Raw genomic sequence first — 13,662 nt, 5'->3', positions numbered from 1 at the left:
ATTGCCAGCATAGCTCAGAGACTCGGATGGAAATGACAAAATGAAAAACCTAACTTGAAAAGACTTTAAAACAATAAAGAGAGGAGGAAGGAAGGAGAAAAGGAAGGCAGGAAGGAAAGAGGGAGGGAAGAAACTGAGTCACGTAACCAAACTAAGCGAAAGACAGCTAGAGATATCCTCAGACAACGATATCCACATACCCAAATGCTATTTTTTCCCTTACGTCTCTCATCTATTCTATTTCTGTGTTATCATTATTATTCATACCAGCTGTCCCTATGCGTCTGGAATTGATAGTGACGAGACTAGGCTCACAGCCTTGCAGACTTCCAGCCAAAGAGGTAAGGGCTGGTGGTGGGGGCGGGGAAAGGGCTCCTACTTACTGGATCAATTTAGAAAAAAATATTACCGGCTATCTTTGGAAGATGCTAGAAACACAACTTAAAAAAATTTTTAAATGCCAAAGAAAGCAAGCAAGCATTTCTCCTGCCTTTCATTTATAACCTGTACCTCAGGAAAACCAGACAGATGAAGAAGCCAAGATTCTGCTCATGCAGTTACTACAGCTAATACATAACGGAGAAAACCCCCAAGCCTTATCTTTGCTTAGTGCATGGCCAGTTATCAGGAATAATAACAAAGGATGTAGTTAGTATCTTTCTGTCCAGAAACGGTAGCTATGTGATAGACAGTATATCCAGAGATGGAGCAGAAGGGACATCAGATGGTCAAAATCAAAGGGATGTGTCTTTTTCGAAGAAGCACTGATAGCAGTGGCGGCTCTGGTTTAAAGTTGCCACAGTTGGAGACGTAAGAAACATGGGTTTGATCCCCAGGGGGAATATCCCCCGGAAGATGGCACGGCAACCCACTCCAGTATTCTTGCCTGGAGAATCCCAAGGACAGAGGACCCTGGTGGGCTATGGTCTATAGGATGACAAAGAGTTGGACACGACTCAAGCAACTTAGCAAGCATGCACACACCTATCTCTAATAATTAACTGAAATACAGATGGATTAGAAAGTACTGAACTGTAATCGCCCTACAGTATTTTGATGTTATTGTCGTTTAGTGGCTAAGTCATGTCCGACTCTCTGTGACCCCATGGACTGCAGCACGCCAGGCTTCCCTGTCCTTCACTGTCTCCCAGAGTTTGCTCAAACTCACATCCATTGAGTCAGTGATGCCATCCAACCATAGTATCCCCTGTCGTCCCCTTCTCCTCTTGCCCTCCATTTTCCCCAGCATCAGGGTCTTTTCCAATGAGTTGATTCTTCGCATCAGGTGGACCAAGTATTGGAGTTTCATCTTCAGTCAAATTACATTTGATGTTATAATTGTCTCCATATAAAAATAACAACAGCAGGCATAACAATACGGCTTGCCAAAGGGTTTCATTAAGAAAAATTCAAACACGGGGCTTTCATAAATTACAAATAAAACATTTTTTCTGTATGGACTTGCCCTGTTAACTATATCCAAACTATGACTTTGCTTTTGAAAAGGAAAGAAATAAGCAAAAAACCTGTTGCCACATTGGTTTACGTTCTCTGTAAGACAGAAGGGAGAAACATAAAAAATAGAGCTTTCCAAACATACTCTTCTATACAGACCTCCACCGGGTGAGCTACACAGAGCCTCTACACATAACACAATCACACACCAGAGCACACTGTCACGGGCTGAATTTTGTCTACCCCCCGAACCCACATCTTTAAGTCCCAAAGCCCCAATAGCTCAGATGTGGCCTTACTTGCAGAGGGGTCACTGCAGATCAATAAGAGGATGAGGTCATCCTGGAGTAGGGTGAGCCTTCAACCTGTAAGACCATGTCCTTGTCAAAGGGGAACCCGGGACACATATGCACACGTGGAAAGACCGCCATGCGACGATGAAGGCAGAGGTCGCGGTGATGTGTCTAGGAGCCAAGAAACGCCAACGCTCCCCCCGGGACCCACCAGACGCGAGAGAGGCGCGCAGAACACGAGGAACCAACCCTGCCCACATCTTGACTTCGGACTTCTGTCCTTAGAACTGTGAGAGAACAGACGTCTGTTGTTTCAGCCTCCCCACTCTGCGGCATTTTGCTAAAGCAGCCCAAACAGATGAATACGGGGAAGCGAGGAGGCAGCGGAGGCAAGGGGATGCAGACGCTCTCAGCATATGCTCCATAGTCCCGTCGGAACCCGCCAACAAAGCACAGTGACGTATGATTAAGAACTTCACCATCGGACTGCCCTGGTGGTCCAGTGGTTAAGAATCGGCTTTGCAATTCAGGCGACGCCGGTTCGATCCCGAGTGTGGGAACTAAGATCCCACATGCTAACGAAGCAGCTAAGCCCTCGAGCTGCAACTCCTGAGCCCGCACGCCACAACTAGAGAGTCCGTGTGCCAGAGCAGAAGATCCCGTGGTGAGGATCCCACGGGCCACAGCTAAGACCCAGCACAGCCAAACAGATAAATACACGTGCAGTTCAGTTCAGCCGCTCAGTCGTGTCTGACTCTTTGAGACTCCATCAACTGCCTCACGCCAGGGCTCTCTGTCCTTCACCAGCTCCTGGAACTTGCTCAAACTCATGTCCATTGAGTCAGTGATGCTATCCAACCATCTCATCCTCTGTCATCCCCTTCTCCTCCTGTCTTCAATCTTTCCCAGCATCAGGGTCCTTTCCAATGAGTCATCTCTTCGCATCAGGTGGCCAAAGTATTGGAGCTTCAGCTTCAGCATCAGTTCTTCCAGTGAATATTCTGGGTTGGTTTCCTTTAGGATTGACTAGTATATATATTTCGGAGAAGGCAATGGCACCCCACTCCAGTACTCTTGCCTGGAAAATCCCATGGACGGAGGAGCCTGGTAGGCTGCAGCCCATGGGGTCGCCAAGAGTCTGACACGACTGAGTGACTTCACTTTCACTTTTCACTTTCATGCATTGGAGAAGGAAATGGCAACCCACTCCAGTGTTCTTGCCTGGAGAGTCCTACTGACAGCAGAGCCTGGTGGGCTGCCGTCTGTGGGGTCGCACAGAGTCGGACACAACTGAAGTGACTTAGCAGCAGTAGCAGCAGCAGTATATATATTTAAAAAAAAAAAAAAAAAGGCAGCATAAGAAGAACTCCATGATGGCCGGGACTTCGCTAGTGATCCAGTGGCTAAGACTCCATGCTCCCAATGCAGGGGGTCAGGATTTGACCTCTGGTCAGAGAACAAGGACCCAGGTTCGATCCCAGGGTTGGAAAGATCCCCTGGAGGAGGGCATGGCAACCCACTCCAGTATTCTTGCCCGGGAAATCCCATGGACAGAGGAGCCAGGTGAGCTACAGTCTATGGGGTCGCAAAGAGTCGGACACGATTGAGTGACTAACACTTTCAGGGAACTAAATCCCACATGCTGTAACCAAGACCTGGTACAGCCAAATACATAAATATTTAAAATATTAAAAAAAAAAAAAAAGGGAAGAAGAAGAACACGATTGTGACTACAGAGTGTCAGGACCCAAGGGTGGGTCACCTTCTGAATGCGAGGTCCCCTTCACCCTGAAAGCTGGCCCTGTGAGCATCTCAGCTTCAACCTCCATCGATGGTTCATCTGAAGAACTCACTCGGCTCCCCTCCCCACCGAGCCACCCAGCCAAGGGTGCCAAGGTACTGAAGTCACAGTGGGGACGATCAAGATGGAGGTGGGGAGCGCCTCCCCGTTCCTCTTGCCCCAAAAGTCATCCTCTTTGAAACCTGGGAGCTCTGGGAGACCATCTGTCTCACCATGTGGAGGAAGCCCGTCTCTAATGAGAAACATGAAGATGACTCAGAGAACTTCGGAAAAAGGAAACGGAGTGATTGTGCCTTCAATTATGTATCTGGCTTCGGATGGCTTTCAAAACTCGACATTTCTTCCCTCCTTACTGCTTTCTCGGTCAACCATTCTGGGAGCCTTCTGAGCCAACACCAAAACCAAGAAAAACCCAAACAACCCAGAACAGTCCTTTGCATCTAAGCGAGTCTGAGAAGGGACTGTTGTTCTGATCAAAGAATCTTGACAAATATTATTAAAATCAGTGACCCCGGAGCAGGGCGTGGGAGACAGGTTGCAGAGGGAGGGGATATATGCATACTTGTGGCTGTTTCACTTTGCTGGGCAGCAGAAACCAACACAACATTGTAAAGCAATTACCCTCCAATTAAAAAAAAAAAAAGAAATCAGTGACCCTAATAGATATCTTTTATGGACATCTGCTCTGGTATTTATCCTCCTTAAATTTCCATGTGTGTTTAGTCATTCAGTCGTGTCTGACTCTTTACGACCCAGACCCTTTGGACTGTGGCCCGCTAGTCTCCTCTGTTCATGGGATTCTCCAGGCCAGAATAGTGGAGTGGGTGGCCATTCCCTTCTCCAGGGAATCTTCCCAACCCAGGGATCGAATCCGAGTCTCCTGCACAGCAGGCGGATTCTTTACTGTCCGAGCCGCCAGTCTTTAATTTAAATGGAATGATTCTTGACCTTTTATTTTCCGGGATCACAAATGCCGTAGCAAGTGCAGTCCAGTTTTGTTTTCTTAACTCGTGTCTTCCATGTGGGACACGCTGGAGAAGAGGCCAAGATACAGGGGGCACAGGTTCCATCTGTGGTCGGGGAGCTAAGATACCACGTGCCTCGGTGCCAAAAATCCAAAACATAAAATAGAAGCCATATTGCAACAAATTCAATAAAGGTTTTAAAAATGGCCCACATAGAAAAATAAGCTACTGTACACAAAATTGATAAGCAAAGGATTTCCTGTATAGCACAGGCAACTGTGAGGCTTTCTGGGTGGTGCTGGCAGTAAAGAATCTGACTGCCAAGGCAGAAGAAGTAAGAGGGATGCAAATTCGATCCGTGGGTAGGGAAGAACCCTTGGAGGAGGGCATAGGAACCCACGCCAGTATTCCTGCCTGGAGAAGCCTGGCAGGCTACCGTCCATAGGGTAGCAGACTTGGACAGGACTGAAGTGACTTAGCATGCACACACAGAGAATTATACTCAATATTTTATAATAAACTACAATGGAATATGGGCTTCCCTGGTGGCTCAGATGGTAAAGAATCTGCCTGCAGTGCAGGAGACTTTGGTTCAGTCCCTGGGTTGGGAAGATCCCCTGAAGAAGGGAAAGGCAACCTTGCCTGGAAAATCCCATGGATAGAGGAGCCTGGTGGGTTACAGACCATGGGGTTGCAGAGTCTAACCTGATTGAGCACACACGCAGTAATGCAGGAACAATGAAATATAATCTGAAAAAAAAAAAAATAACCGAATTACTTTCCTGTATTCCTGAACCTAACACAATATTGTAAATCAACTACTCGTACATGCTTAGTCACTTCAGTCGTGTCCGACTCTGTAACCCCATGGACTGTAGCCCTCCAGGCTCCTCTGTGCTTGGATTCTCCAAGCAAGAATACTGGAGTGGGATGCCATGCCCTCCTCCAGATCTTCCTGAGTCAGAGATGGAACCCATGTCTCTTATGTCTCCTGCATTGGGAGGTGGGTTCTTTCCCACTAGGGGCCACCTGGGAAGCCCAAATTTACTTCAATTAAAAAATAAAAAATCTTCACTCTCCCTCTACGATGGCCCATACTCTGTCTGTGGATTGTGCTTCTCTCTGTATCTGAATAAATCCACTTCTTATCTATCAAAAATAGAAAAGTAAAAATCTGAGTCAGAATTAAAAAAAAAAAAAAAGTCTCCAGGGCTCTGTGACCTCATCATACAGACAAAGAGTTGAAAATAGCAGGACCAGCCAAGCCAGTTTTCCTGGAACAGGTTGGGGGGCGGGGTGGGTGGAGGAGTCGGGGGTGGGAATGAGAAGTTTCCTAGGACATGAAAATTTCAGGGTTAAAACTGAGAAATTCCCGGGCAAATCGGAGTTGGTCACCATAGTTGTAAGTATACAAGTGAAAGTCGCTCAGTCGTATCTGACTCTTTGTCACTCCATGGACTATACAATCCATGGGATTCTCCAGGCCAGAAATCTAGAGTGGGAAGCCGTTCCCGTCAACAGGGGATCTTTCCAACCCAGGGATCAAGGCCGGTCTCCTGCCTTGCAGGCAGATTCTTTACCAACCAAGCTATCAGGGAACAGTTGTAAGTACATGGCCTTGTAAAGACGTAGGTGTGACAATCACACTGACTCAGAAAACAACTTTCCCCCTCTTCCTCTTGTTCCCCTACAGCATCCACCTCACAGGTCTAATTTTTTTATTTGTGTCCTTGCTGCTGCTGCTGCTAAGTCACTTCAGTCGTGTCCAACTCTGTGCAACCGCATAGACGGCAGTCCACCAGGCTCCTCTGTCCCTGGGATTCTCCAGGAAGGAATATGGAGTGGGTTGCCATTGAGGGACATCTAAAACAAATCTCATGACTTTTACAGTCATCTTAGACAATAAAGACTTTCCGTCCTTTTTTTTTAAAAAACTCACATGCAAGGAAAAAATTGGTGTCAGTTCAGTCATTGCAATGCATTTGGCAAGTTGCCTGCAGCTCCCGCGGGCATGGTCAGCTTTTTATTTACGTCCCTACCTGGAGCTTCTGCTCCTCTTCCTCCTCACTCTCGAGGCTGCAGTTTCCTCGTCTGACGTCTGTAGGTTTCCTCCAGGGAGGAAACCCTCGGTCTTGGCAGGGGAGGTCGGGAGCTGGAGGGGCGGGGGGAGGGGGCGTCCGTCGTTGCATTTCCAGGCTGTCTCTGCAGAGTTCACGTCTCACCTCCAGGTGGCGCTCCTGTAAAGGCTATAAGACCCCTACTTTATATTCTCTCTCCTTCCCCTCGCCTCCTCTTCCCTTTCCTTCTCTCTTCTCCAGGAGGCTGTTCCCCCTGAACGCTTTCCAGGCCGTTAGCACACTCTGGAGCTCCTGAGATAGTTCAGACATGAGCGAGATCCCATTCTTCTCTGGGTTCTGAGCCTCTTCCCGTATTCAGTGCTCTGAATGATCCAGGTGAAGCTTTTCCCCGCTTGAACCTTGAAATGAGTAACCATCAACCTCACCACATTCCTATGCTGAAGAGAGAATGGAACCCACAGTCTGCCAAGAGCTGTAAACGAACGCGTGAAAACAAGACAAGGCAACTCTTCTAGGGACTTCCTTGGTGGTGCAGGGGTTAAGACTCTGGGCTCCCAATATGGGGAGTGTGGCTTCCGTGCCCAGTCAGGAACTAAGAGCTCATATGCTCCTGGTGCATGCGTGCTCAATCTCTTCGGTCAGAAAAAAAAAAAAAAAAAAGGTCTCTTATAATTTTACCACCAGGTGGACAAGGAAGGAACCAAGGCTGGGGAAATCGGCTTTCTAGCTTAAGTCATACATAAATGGATGGTCCTACTTTGGATTCTGGCCTCACTGACACCTGTAGTCTTTGAGTAGAAACTGAGTTTATAATGATTCTACTAGAATGTTCTGTTATGCTGTTGTTGTTGTGTGCAAACACCTTGCAAATATTGCACAAGGGCTACACACACACACACACACACACACACACACGAATTCATGAATTGGGACTCCCCTGGTGGTCCAGTGGCTAAGACTCCTTCCTTTCAATGAAAGGGGTGCAGGTTTGATCTCTGGTTGGGGAGCTAAGATCCCACATGCCTCACTGTCAGAAACCCGGAGTATAAAACTGAAACAATGTGATACCAACAACAAAAGAAATTTAATAAAAACTTTAAAACTGAAAAAAAAAGTTTCTTAAAAAAATGAATTCATGAATAAATGCACATGAAAATGTAAGGCGAACTCCATCAAAATGTTAACAAAGGCAGGGAACTTGAGTAATTTCTTCTTTTAATTGTGTGGGTGTGCTGTTTCTTTTGAAAAATAATTAATTAATTAATTTTATTTCTGGCTGCACTGGCTTTTCCTTGCTGCTCATTGGGTTTTTCTAGTTGTGAGCGGGGGCTACCAAGGAAGTTCAAGGAGAGCTTTGAAGGAAATCTGTTTCGACTGAGAATTAAAGGCCATGAACTGGGACTTCCCCGGTGCTCCAGGGGTTAAGAATCTGCCTGCCAATGTAGGGGATGTGGGTTTTGTTCCTGGTCTGGGAATTAAGATCTCATGTCAATGGCACCCCACTCCAGTACTCTTGCCTGGAAAATCCCATGGACGGAGGAGCCTGGTAGGCTGCAGTCCATGGGGTCATGAAGAGTCGGACATGACTGAGCAACTTAGCTGCAGCAGCAGTGCCATGGGGCAACTAAATCTGCACGCTGCAGCTATTGAGCCCATGTGCTCTGGAGCCTACACATCACAACGGAGACCCAACACAGCAAAATAAAGAAAAAAAAAGCCCGTGAACTATCTAGCCATGAGAAATGTACGTGGGATGACATCTCAGGCAGAAGATACAGTCAGTGCAAAGGCCCTGAGGCAGAGGCGAGCCTGGCACATTCTAGTCCTAAACTTCTAGTTCTTGGCACATTCTAGTTCTTCAATTCTAGTTCTTGGTACATTCCAGTTCCAGCCAATGTGGCTGGAGCAGAGATGGCTGGTCAGAACCTAGCACAAGAGAAGAAGGGCTATGTGTATGTGTGTGTACTAAGTTGCCTCCAGTCATGTCCGACTCTTTGCAACCCTATGAACCATAGTCCACCAGGCTCTTCTGTCCGTGGCGTTCTCCAGACAAGAATACTGGAGTGGGTTGCCATTTTCTCCTCCAGGGGATCTTCTTGACCCAGGGATCAAACCTGCGTCTCTCATATCTCCTGCACTGGTAGGAAGGTTCTTTACCACTGGCGCCACCTGAGAAGCCCATGTATATGTATGGCTGATTCACTTTGCTGTACATAGATGAAGGAGGAAACAGACAGAGCTGGACTCCGTCTTAGGCCAGGCTGTGAACATTAAGCTACACGCATGGTCACCCTCCCAATGGACTCTGAACTTTGTGCCCGGCGTCTATAGAAGCGGCATACCAATGGGAAACCAGACTCCCTGGATGAAAGAGCCCCAGGATTTGGACTTGGACTCTCCGTTGCCTAAAAGAATATGCTAATTATCTCTGTAACAGAACAAAGGGGTAAATTCCATTATGTTTATCGGGATATGACCACAGGCCTATTGATAAATGTCCACTGTTTATCTAGTCTTGTGACACATGAATCACGGGTTAACTTTGATCATGTATCTCTTTTACCTTGACCAGACTAGTTTCGGGGAATCTGGGGAGGCGGGTTTGAGCACGTACACTTAGGGTATATATAAGGTTTTCACAAAAACTGGTGGGGGTCCTTGGCTAAGAGGAGACTCTGCCTTGGACCCTCTGGTGTAATAACCTGCACTCCACTATCTGCATTGGCCTTCTGAGTGAGTTTGTTTCCCGGAACGCGTGGCTACAACATAGAAACTGACACAACATGGTAAATCAACTACAACAAAAATATTTTTTAAAAAAAGGAGCTTAGCCCGAGAAGAGGGCCAGGGCAAGCCACGCTAAGAAATTTGCATTTTTATCTAAGCGGAAAAAGAAGTGCAGTGTGAGAAATGCATCTTAACAGCGATACGGGAGCCATGCAAATTCCAAGCCCGGCTTATCTTGTGACTTTTCATGTCTCACATTTCAGTGTTTTTCCTTGCACGTGAAAATGAGTGGGCAGGGAACATTTCTTTTTACAGCTGCCCTTGTTGGGTCCTGCAGTGTATTTCCTCCTCTTCACTAAGACTGTGCAACAGCCATTAAAGCAAGGGGAAGGGCAGGGCTGGGCGGGGTGGGGGTAGGGTGGTCTTCAGCCTCTACAGGTATCCTCCAGCCTGAGCCACCGAAATTCCTCACCCAGATTATCATGATGGCCTCCGAAATGATTTCCCTGTTTCTGCCTCACTCACCAACTCAACCACGTGGTCTCAACACAGCAGAGAGAGTCTTTAAAAATAGAGTTGCCAGATTTAGCAAATTAAAACTCAGGATATCCAGTTAAATTTAAATTTCAGATCAACAACAACAAACATTTTTTAGCATAAGTATGTCTCTCTCAGTTTCAGGGAGATACTTAATACTAAAAAAAAAAAATTATTCGTTTATCTGAAATTCAAAATTAACTGGGAAGCCTGTATTTAATTGGCCAACCCTATTTTTTAAATTTATTTTTGGCTGCAACGGGTCTTAGTTGCAGCAGGGGGGCTTAACTGCCCCCAAAGCAGGTGGGATCTTAGTTCCCTGACCGGGGATTGAACCCTCCTCACCTACGGTGGAAGGTAGATTCTCAACCACTGGACCACCGTGGAAGAAGTCCCAGGGCAACTTTATGTTAAAACCCGAGTCAGATCACACCCCGAATTTTGAAACAGCATCCTATTTTACTCAAAGAAAAAGAGCAGCCCTAAGTCCTCAGAATGAATAAAAGAGTCCTAAAAAGCCTCATTCCCCACTTTTTTTTCTTATAACCTCATCTCCTACTTCTCCAACCACACTGGCTTCCCAGGTTACTCCTCAAACATACAAGGTGCTTTACTGCCTTAGGTCTTTGAAGTGGCTGTTTCCTCTTTCTAAAATGCCCGGCCTCCAGATAAAGGCATAACTCTTAATAACTTTCTCGCTTCCTTCAAGTCTTTGCTCAGATATTGTAACCAATGAGTGAGCCATGGGACCTTGTGTGTGGGGGGAGGCGAGGACAGGTCTTCCCCCATAACCTCTGCTTCAGCTCCACTCTGAAGTTTCCAGATAACAGTACTTGAGGTACACTTCCTGAGCTGTTTTGCAGACGTGAAAACCCACCACCAAGTGGAAGATGTTCATTGTTTGATGGCCATGAGCACAGAACTCCAGGCCTCCTGGAGCCCGAGGACTGATAAAGTAAACCCCGGCAACACCGCCCTGTGACCTCACCGTCAGCCAATCAGAGAATTGTGCAGGAGCTGGTCACACACCCTGTGACCCACCCCCCTCACCTGGCTTTTTAAAAAACTTTGCTGAACCCACTCCAGGATTCTTGTCTGGAAAATCCCAGGGACAGAGGAGCCTGGCGGGCTACAGTCCCTGGGGTCACAAAGAGTCAGACACAATTGAGCGTGCAACATATAATATATAATTTTTACTGCTGTGTAAAGCAACTACAGTTCTGTAGACTGCAGTCCATTGGGTCGCAAGAGTTGGACATGACTTAGCGCCTAAACCACCACCAAAGCAACTAAAGATCTTTCTCAAAGTATTCTATCTTGAATAAACAAAAAGCTTTGCCGAAACCCTTTCCAGAGCTCAGGGCTTTTTAGGGCATGAGCCACCCCTTCTCCTTGCCTGACCCTCTAGTTAACCTTTTTCTGCTCTAAACTCCACCGTTCCTGTTTGGTTGGCCTCACTGTGTGCTGCGCACAGGAATTTACACTAACATATTCCCTCCTAATGGGACTCACTCTTCCTACTGGTGGTAGGCAGAAGAAGAATGCCTCAAAGCTGTCCACTGCCTTGTCTCCAGAGCCTGTGAATACATGACCTTCACGTGGTAAATGGGACTCTGCAGCCATGATTAGTGAAGACTCCTGAGATGAGACCATTGTTCTGGATGATCCCAAAGTGTCCATGGCAGTCGCAGCGGTCCTTGTAAGACAGGCAGGTGTGTCGGAGTCAGAGAAGGAGATATGACACCAAGAGATTTCAGAGTGACTTGGTTTTTAGGAGGCAAGGGGTGCCAGAAGTCTCCAGAAAAGCTGAGAAAAGGCAAGGAGTGGATTCTCCGCTTGAGCCTCCAGGAGGGATCACAGCCTTCCAACACTGTGATCTTGGCCCAGCAGGACCCACTTTGGACTGATGCCCTCTAACTGGAAGATGGTAAATCTGCACTGCTTTGAGTCACTGAGGATGTCGCTGTCTGTATAGCAGTGAGGCCGACTGCTGTCATTTCAGGGGGGGCTTCGAAGAGCTCTGGTACCATAGTTCTTCATGTCTCAGTGCAGAGAAGAATTCAGTGAGAGCTAAGAGGTAGATAAGAAGAGATTCATTAGACTAGGATGATTGTGGGGCTTTCAAGCAGCCAGACAAAGGGGTGTTGCCCCCAAGAACTTTCTGGGCTTCAGTTTTATAATCAAAGGGAAAGTGGGGAGGGGGAGAAGACCTTTCTTGTCTTTCTTGAGTAGGTGTGACGTTTCCATCATCAGCCTACTCCAGGTTGAGCAGAGGAGTATTCTTGTTCCTACATGATGAAGCTGCTGCTGCTGCTGCTGCTAAGTCATTTCAGTCATGTACGACTCTGTGCGACCCCATAGATGGCAGCCCACCAGGCTCCCCGTCCCTGGGATTCTCCAGGCAAGAACACTGGAGTGGGTTGCCATTTCCTTCTCCAATGCATGAAAATGAAAAGTGAAAGGGAAGTCGCTCAGTCATGTCCGACTCTTTGGGACCCCATGGACCGCAGCCTTCCAGGCTCCTCCATCCATGGGATTTTCCAAGCAAGAGTACTGGAGTGGGGTGCCATTGCCTTCTCCGACATGGTGAAGCTAGGTCAACAAATTATTGTTTGTTGTTTGCTTATGTGTGCAGAGAGCATGTCCCACAGATCATTAAGTTCCGGAGCTCACAAGGCACGATGTGGGGCTCACGCCACCACTGTTTTATTGGTAGGGGCAGGGCTCCTTCTTCTGTTGAATGGCTTTGACCTGCTTGGTTAAGCAAACCTGCTTTCTGGAGTCATCATTAATTTCCAGGGGTCTCCCGTATCTTTCCTACCTACAATCCCCTAGTGGGATAAACTATTTAATCACCTATTTTGTTTCTTCATTCTGTCCCTATCAGTTAGCAATCAGAAGTTTATACACTATCCTATTGAAATTTGCCACACACTCCAGTAATTCTGATCTTCCCTTCTTTGCATTTTTTCTTTTTCTGCCACACTGCTGAGCTTGAGGAATTTCCCTTACCAAGGATTGAACTTGTGCCCTCTGCAGTGGAAGTGCAAAGTCCTAGCCACTGGACTGCCGGGAAGGGCCTGCAGCTTTCCTAATCCTTTTCTTACTTGCACTTTCTAGCTTCTACAATAGAGAACTATCAAGGAGACAAGAGCTATGGATGGGGGTTGAGCCGACCTACAGGTTCTGCTAAGGATGGCGTTGGGGACACTTCCATCACCGATCTTCCCTCCAGGTGCTGAGTCGGGGAGTGGCACCCGCTGAGGGTCTACAGTCAGACAGGAAGTAAAGAAACAGGATATTCACTTGCTCCTGTGTCGCCATCTCGGGGCTCATCCGAGGAGACAAGGAGAGTGTGGTGAGGAATGCTGGAAGGAAACCAGCACCTGGGGAGATGAGGAGGATATGAAAGCATCTACCTTCTTCCACCTGCAAAAGGTAATTGTTGAGACACATGGTCTCTCCAGCTACAGAGCCCTAGAGAAGACCCTAGTTCCCCAGTCAACTTCTGCCCGTTCAAGTGCCCTGTACTGAAATGAGACATCTCACACTTTTACCCCTCTCTGAGCCTCTCCCCTCTCTAATAAGACTCTAAGCTATCAAAAGAGGAATTTGGCAAATTAAAGAGTCTTCTCAGAGGCATCCTCTTCACCTGTAGTCATGGGCTTTGGTTCCTCACCAAGTCCTGTCCCTTGGCAGGATCATTCCATCAGCTAAGATAAGCTCAGTGGCAAGGAACCGATTACCTAATGCTGGCTTAAGCAACGAAGATCTTTAATCATCTTGACCAACAGGAAGGTTTTGTA

General features: G+C 47.2%; 1 protein-coding gene and 1 long non-coding RNA gene across 3 annotated transcripts in view; one reads left to right on the top strand and one right to left on the bottom strand.

Moving 5' to 3' along the window:
• LOC133231042 (V-set and transmembrane domain-containing protein 1-like) overlaps positions 1–6,658 on the top strand; it is a 28,244-nt gene extending 21,586 nt beyond the window's left edge. The window contains exons 8-9 of one of the 2 annotated variants that reach the window (XM_061389216.1): positions 271–341; positions 6,208–6,591. In XM_061389216.1, coding sequence (XP_061245200.1) covers positions 271–294 — 24 coding nt within the window. In that variant the 3' untranslated portion in view covers positions 295–341; positions 6,208–6,591. Of the gene's footprint in view, positions 1–270 lie in introns of both variants that reach the window. The other variant, XM_061389215.1, reaches the window with a different exon arrangement.
• Positions 6,659–11,020: 4,362 nt separating this feature from the next.
• LOC133231041 (uncharacterized) lies at positions 11,021–12,159 on the bottom strand. The gene is made up of 2 exons (XR_009731018.1): positions 12,067–12,159; positions 11,021–11,926 (listed from the first exon to the last, which is right to left on the bottom strand). It is a non-coding gene; the product is annotated as an uncharacterized LOC133231041 (long non-coding RNA).
• Between the last annotated feature and the right edge of the window lie 1,503 nt (positions 12,160–13,662).

The sequence above is a fragment of the Bos javanicus genome, chromosome 18 (assembly GCF_032452875.1).
Source record: "Bos javanicus breed banteng chromosome 18, ARS-OSU_banteng_1.0, whole genome shotgun sequence".
Taxonomy (NCBI): domain Eukaryota; kingdom Metazoa; phylum Chordata; class Mammalia; order Artiodactyla; family Bovidae; genus Bos; species Bos javanicus.
The sequence above is the reverse complement of the archived record's forward strand: the minus strand, read 5'-3'. Positions and strand labels throughout refer to the sequence as shown.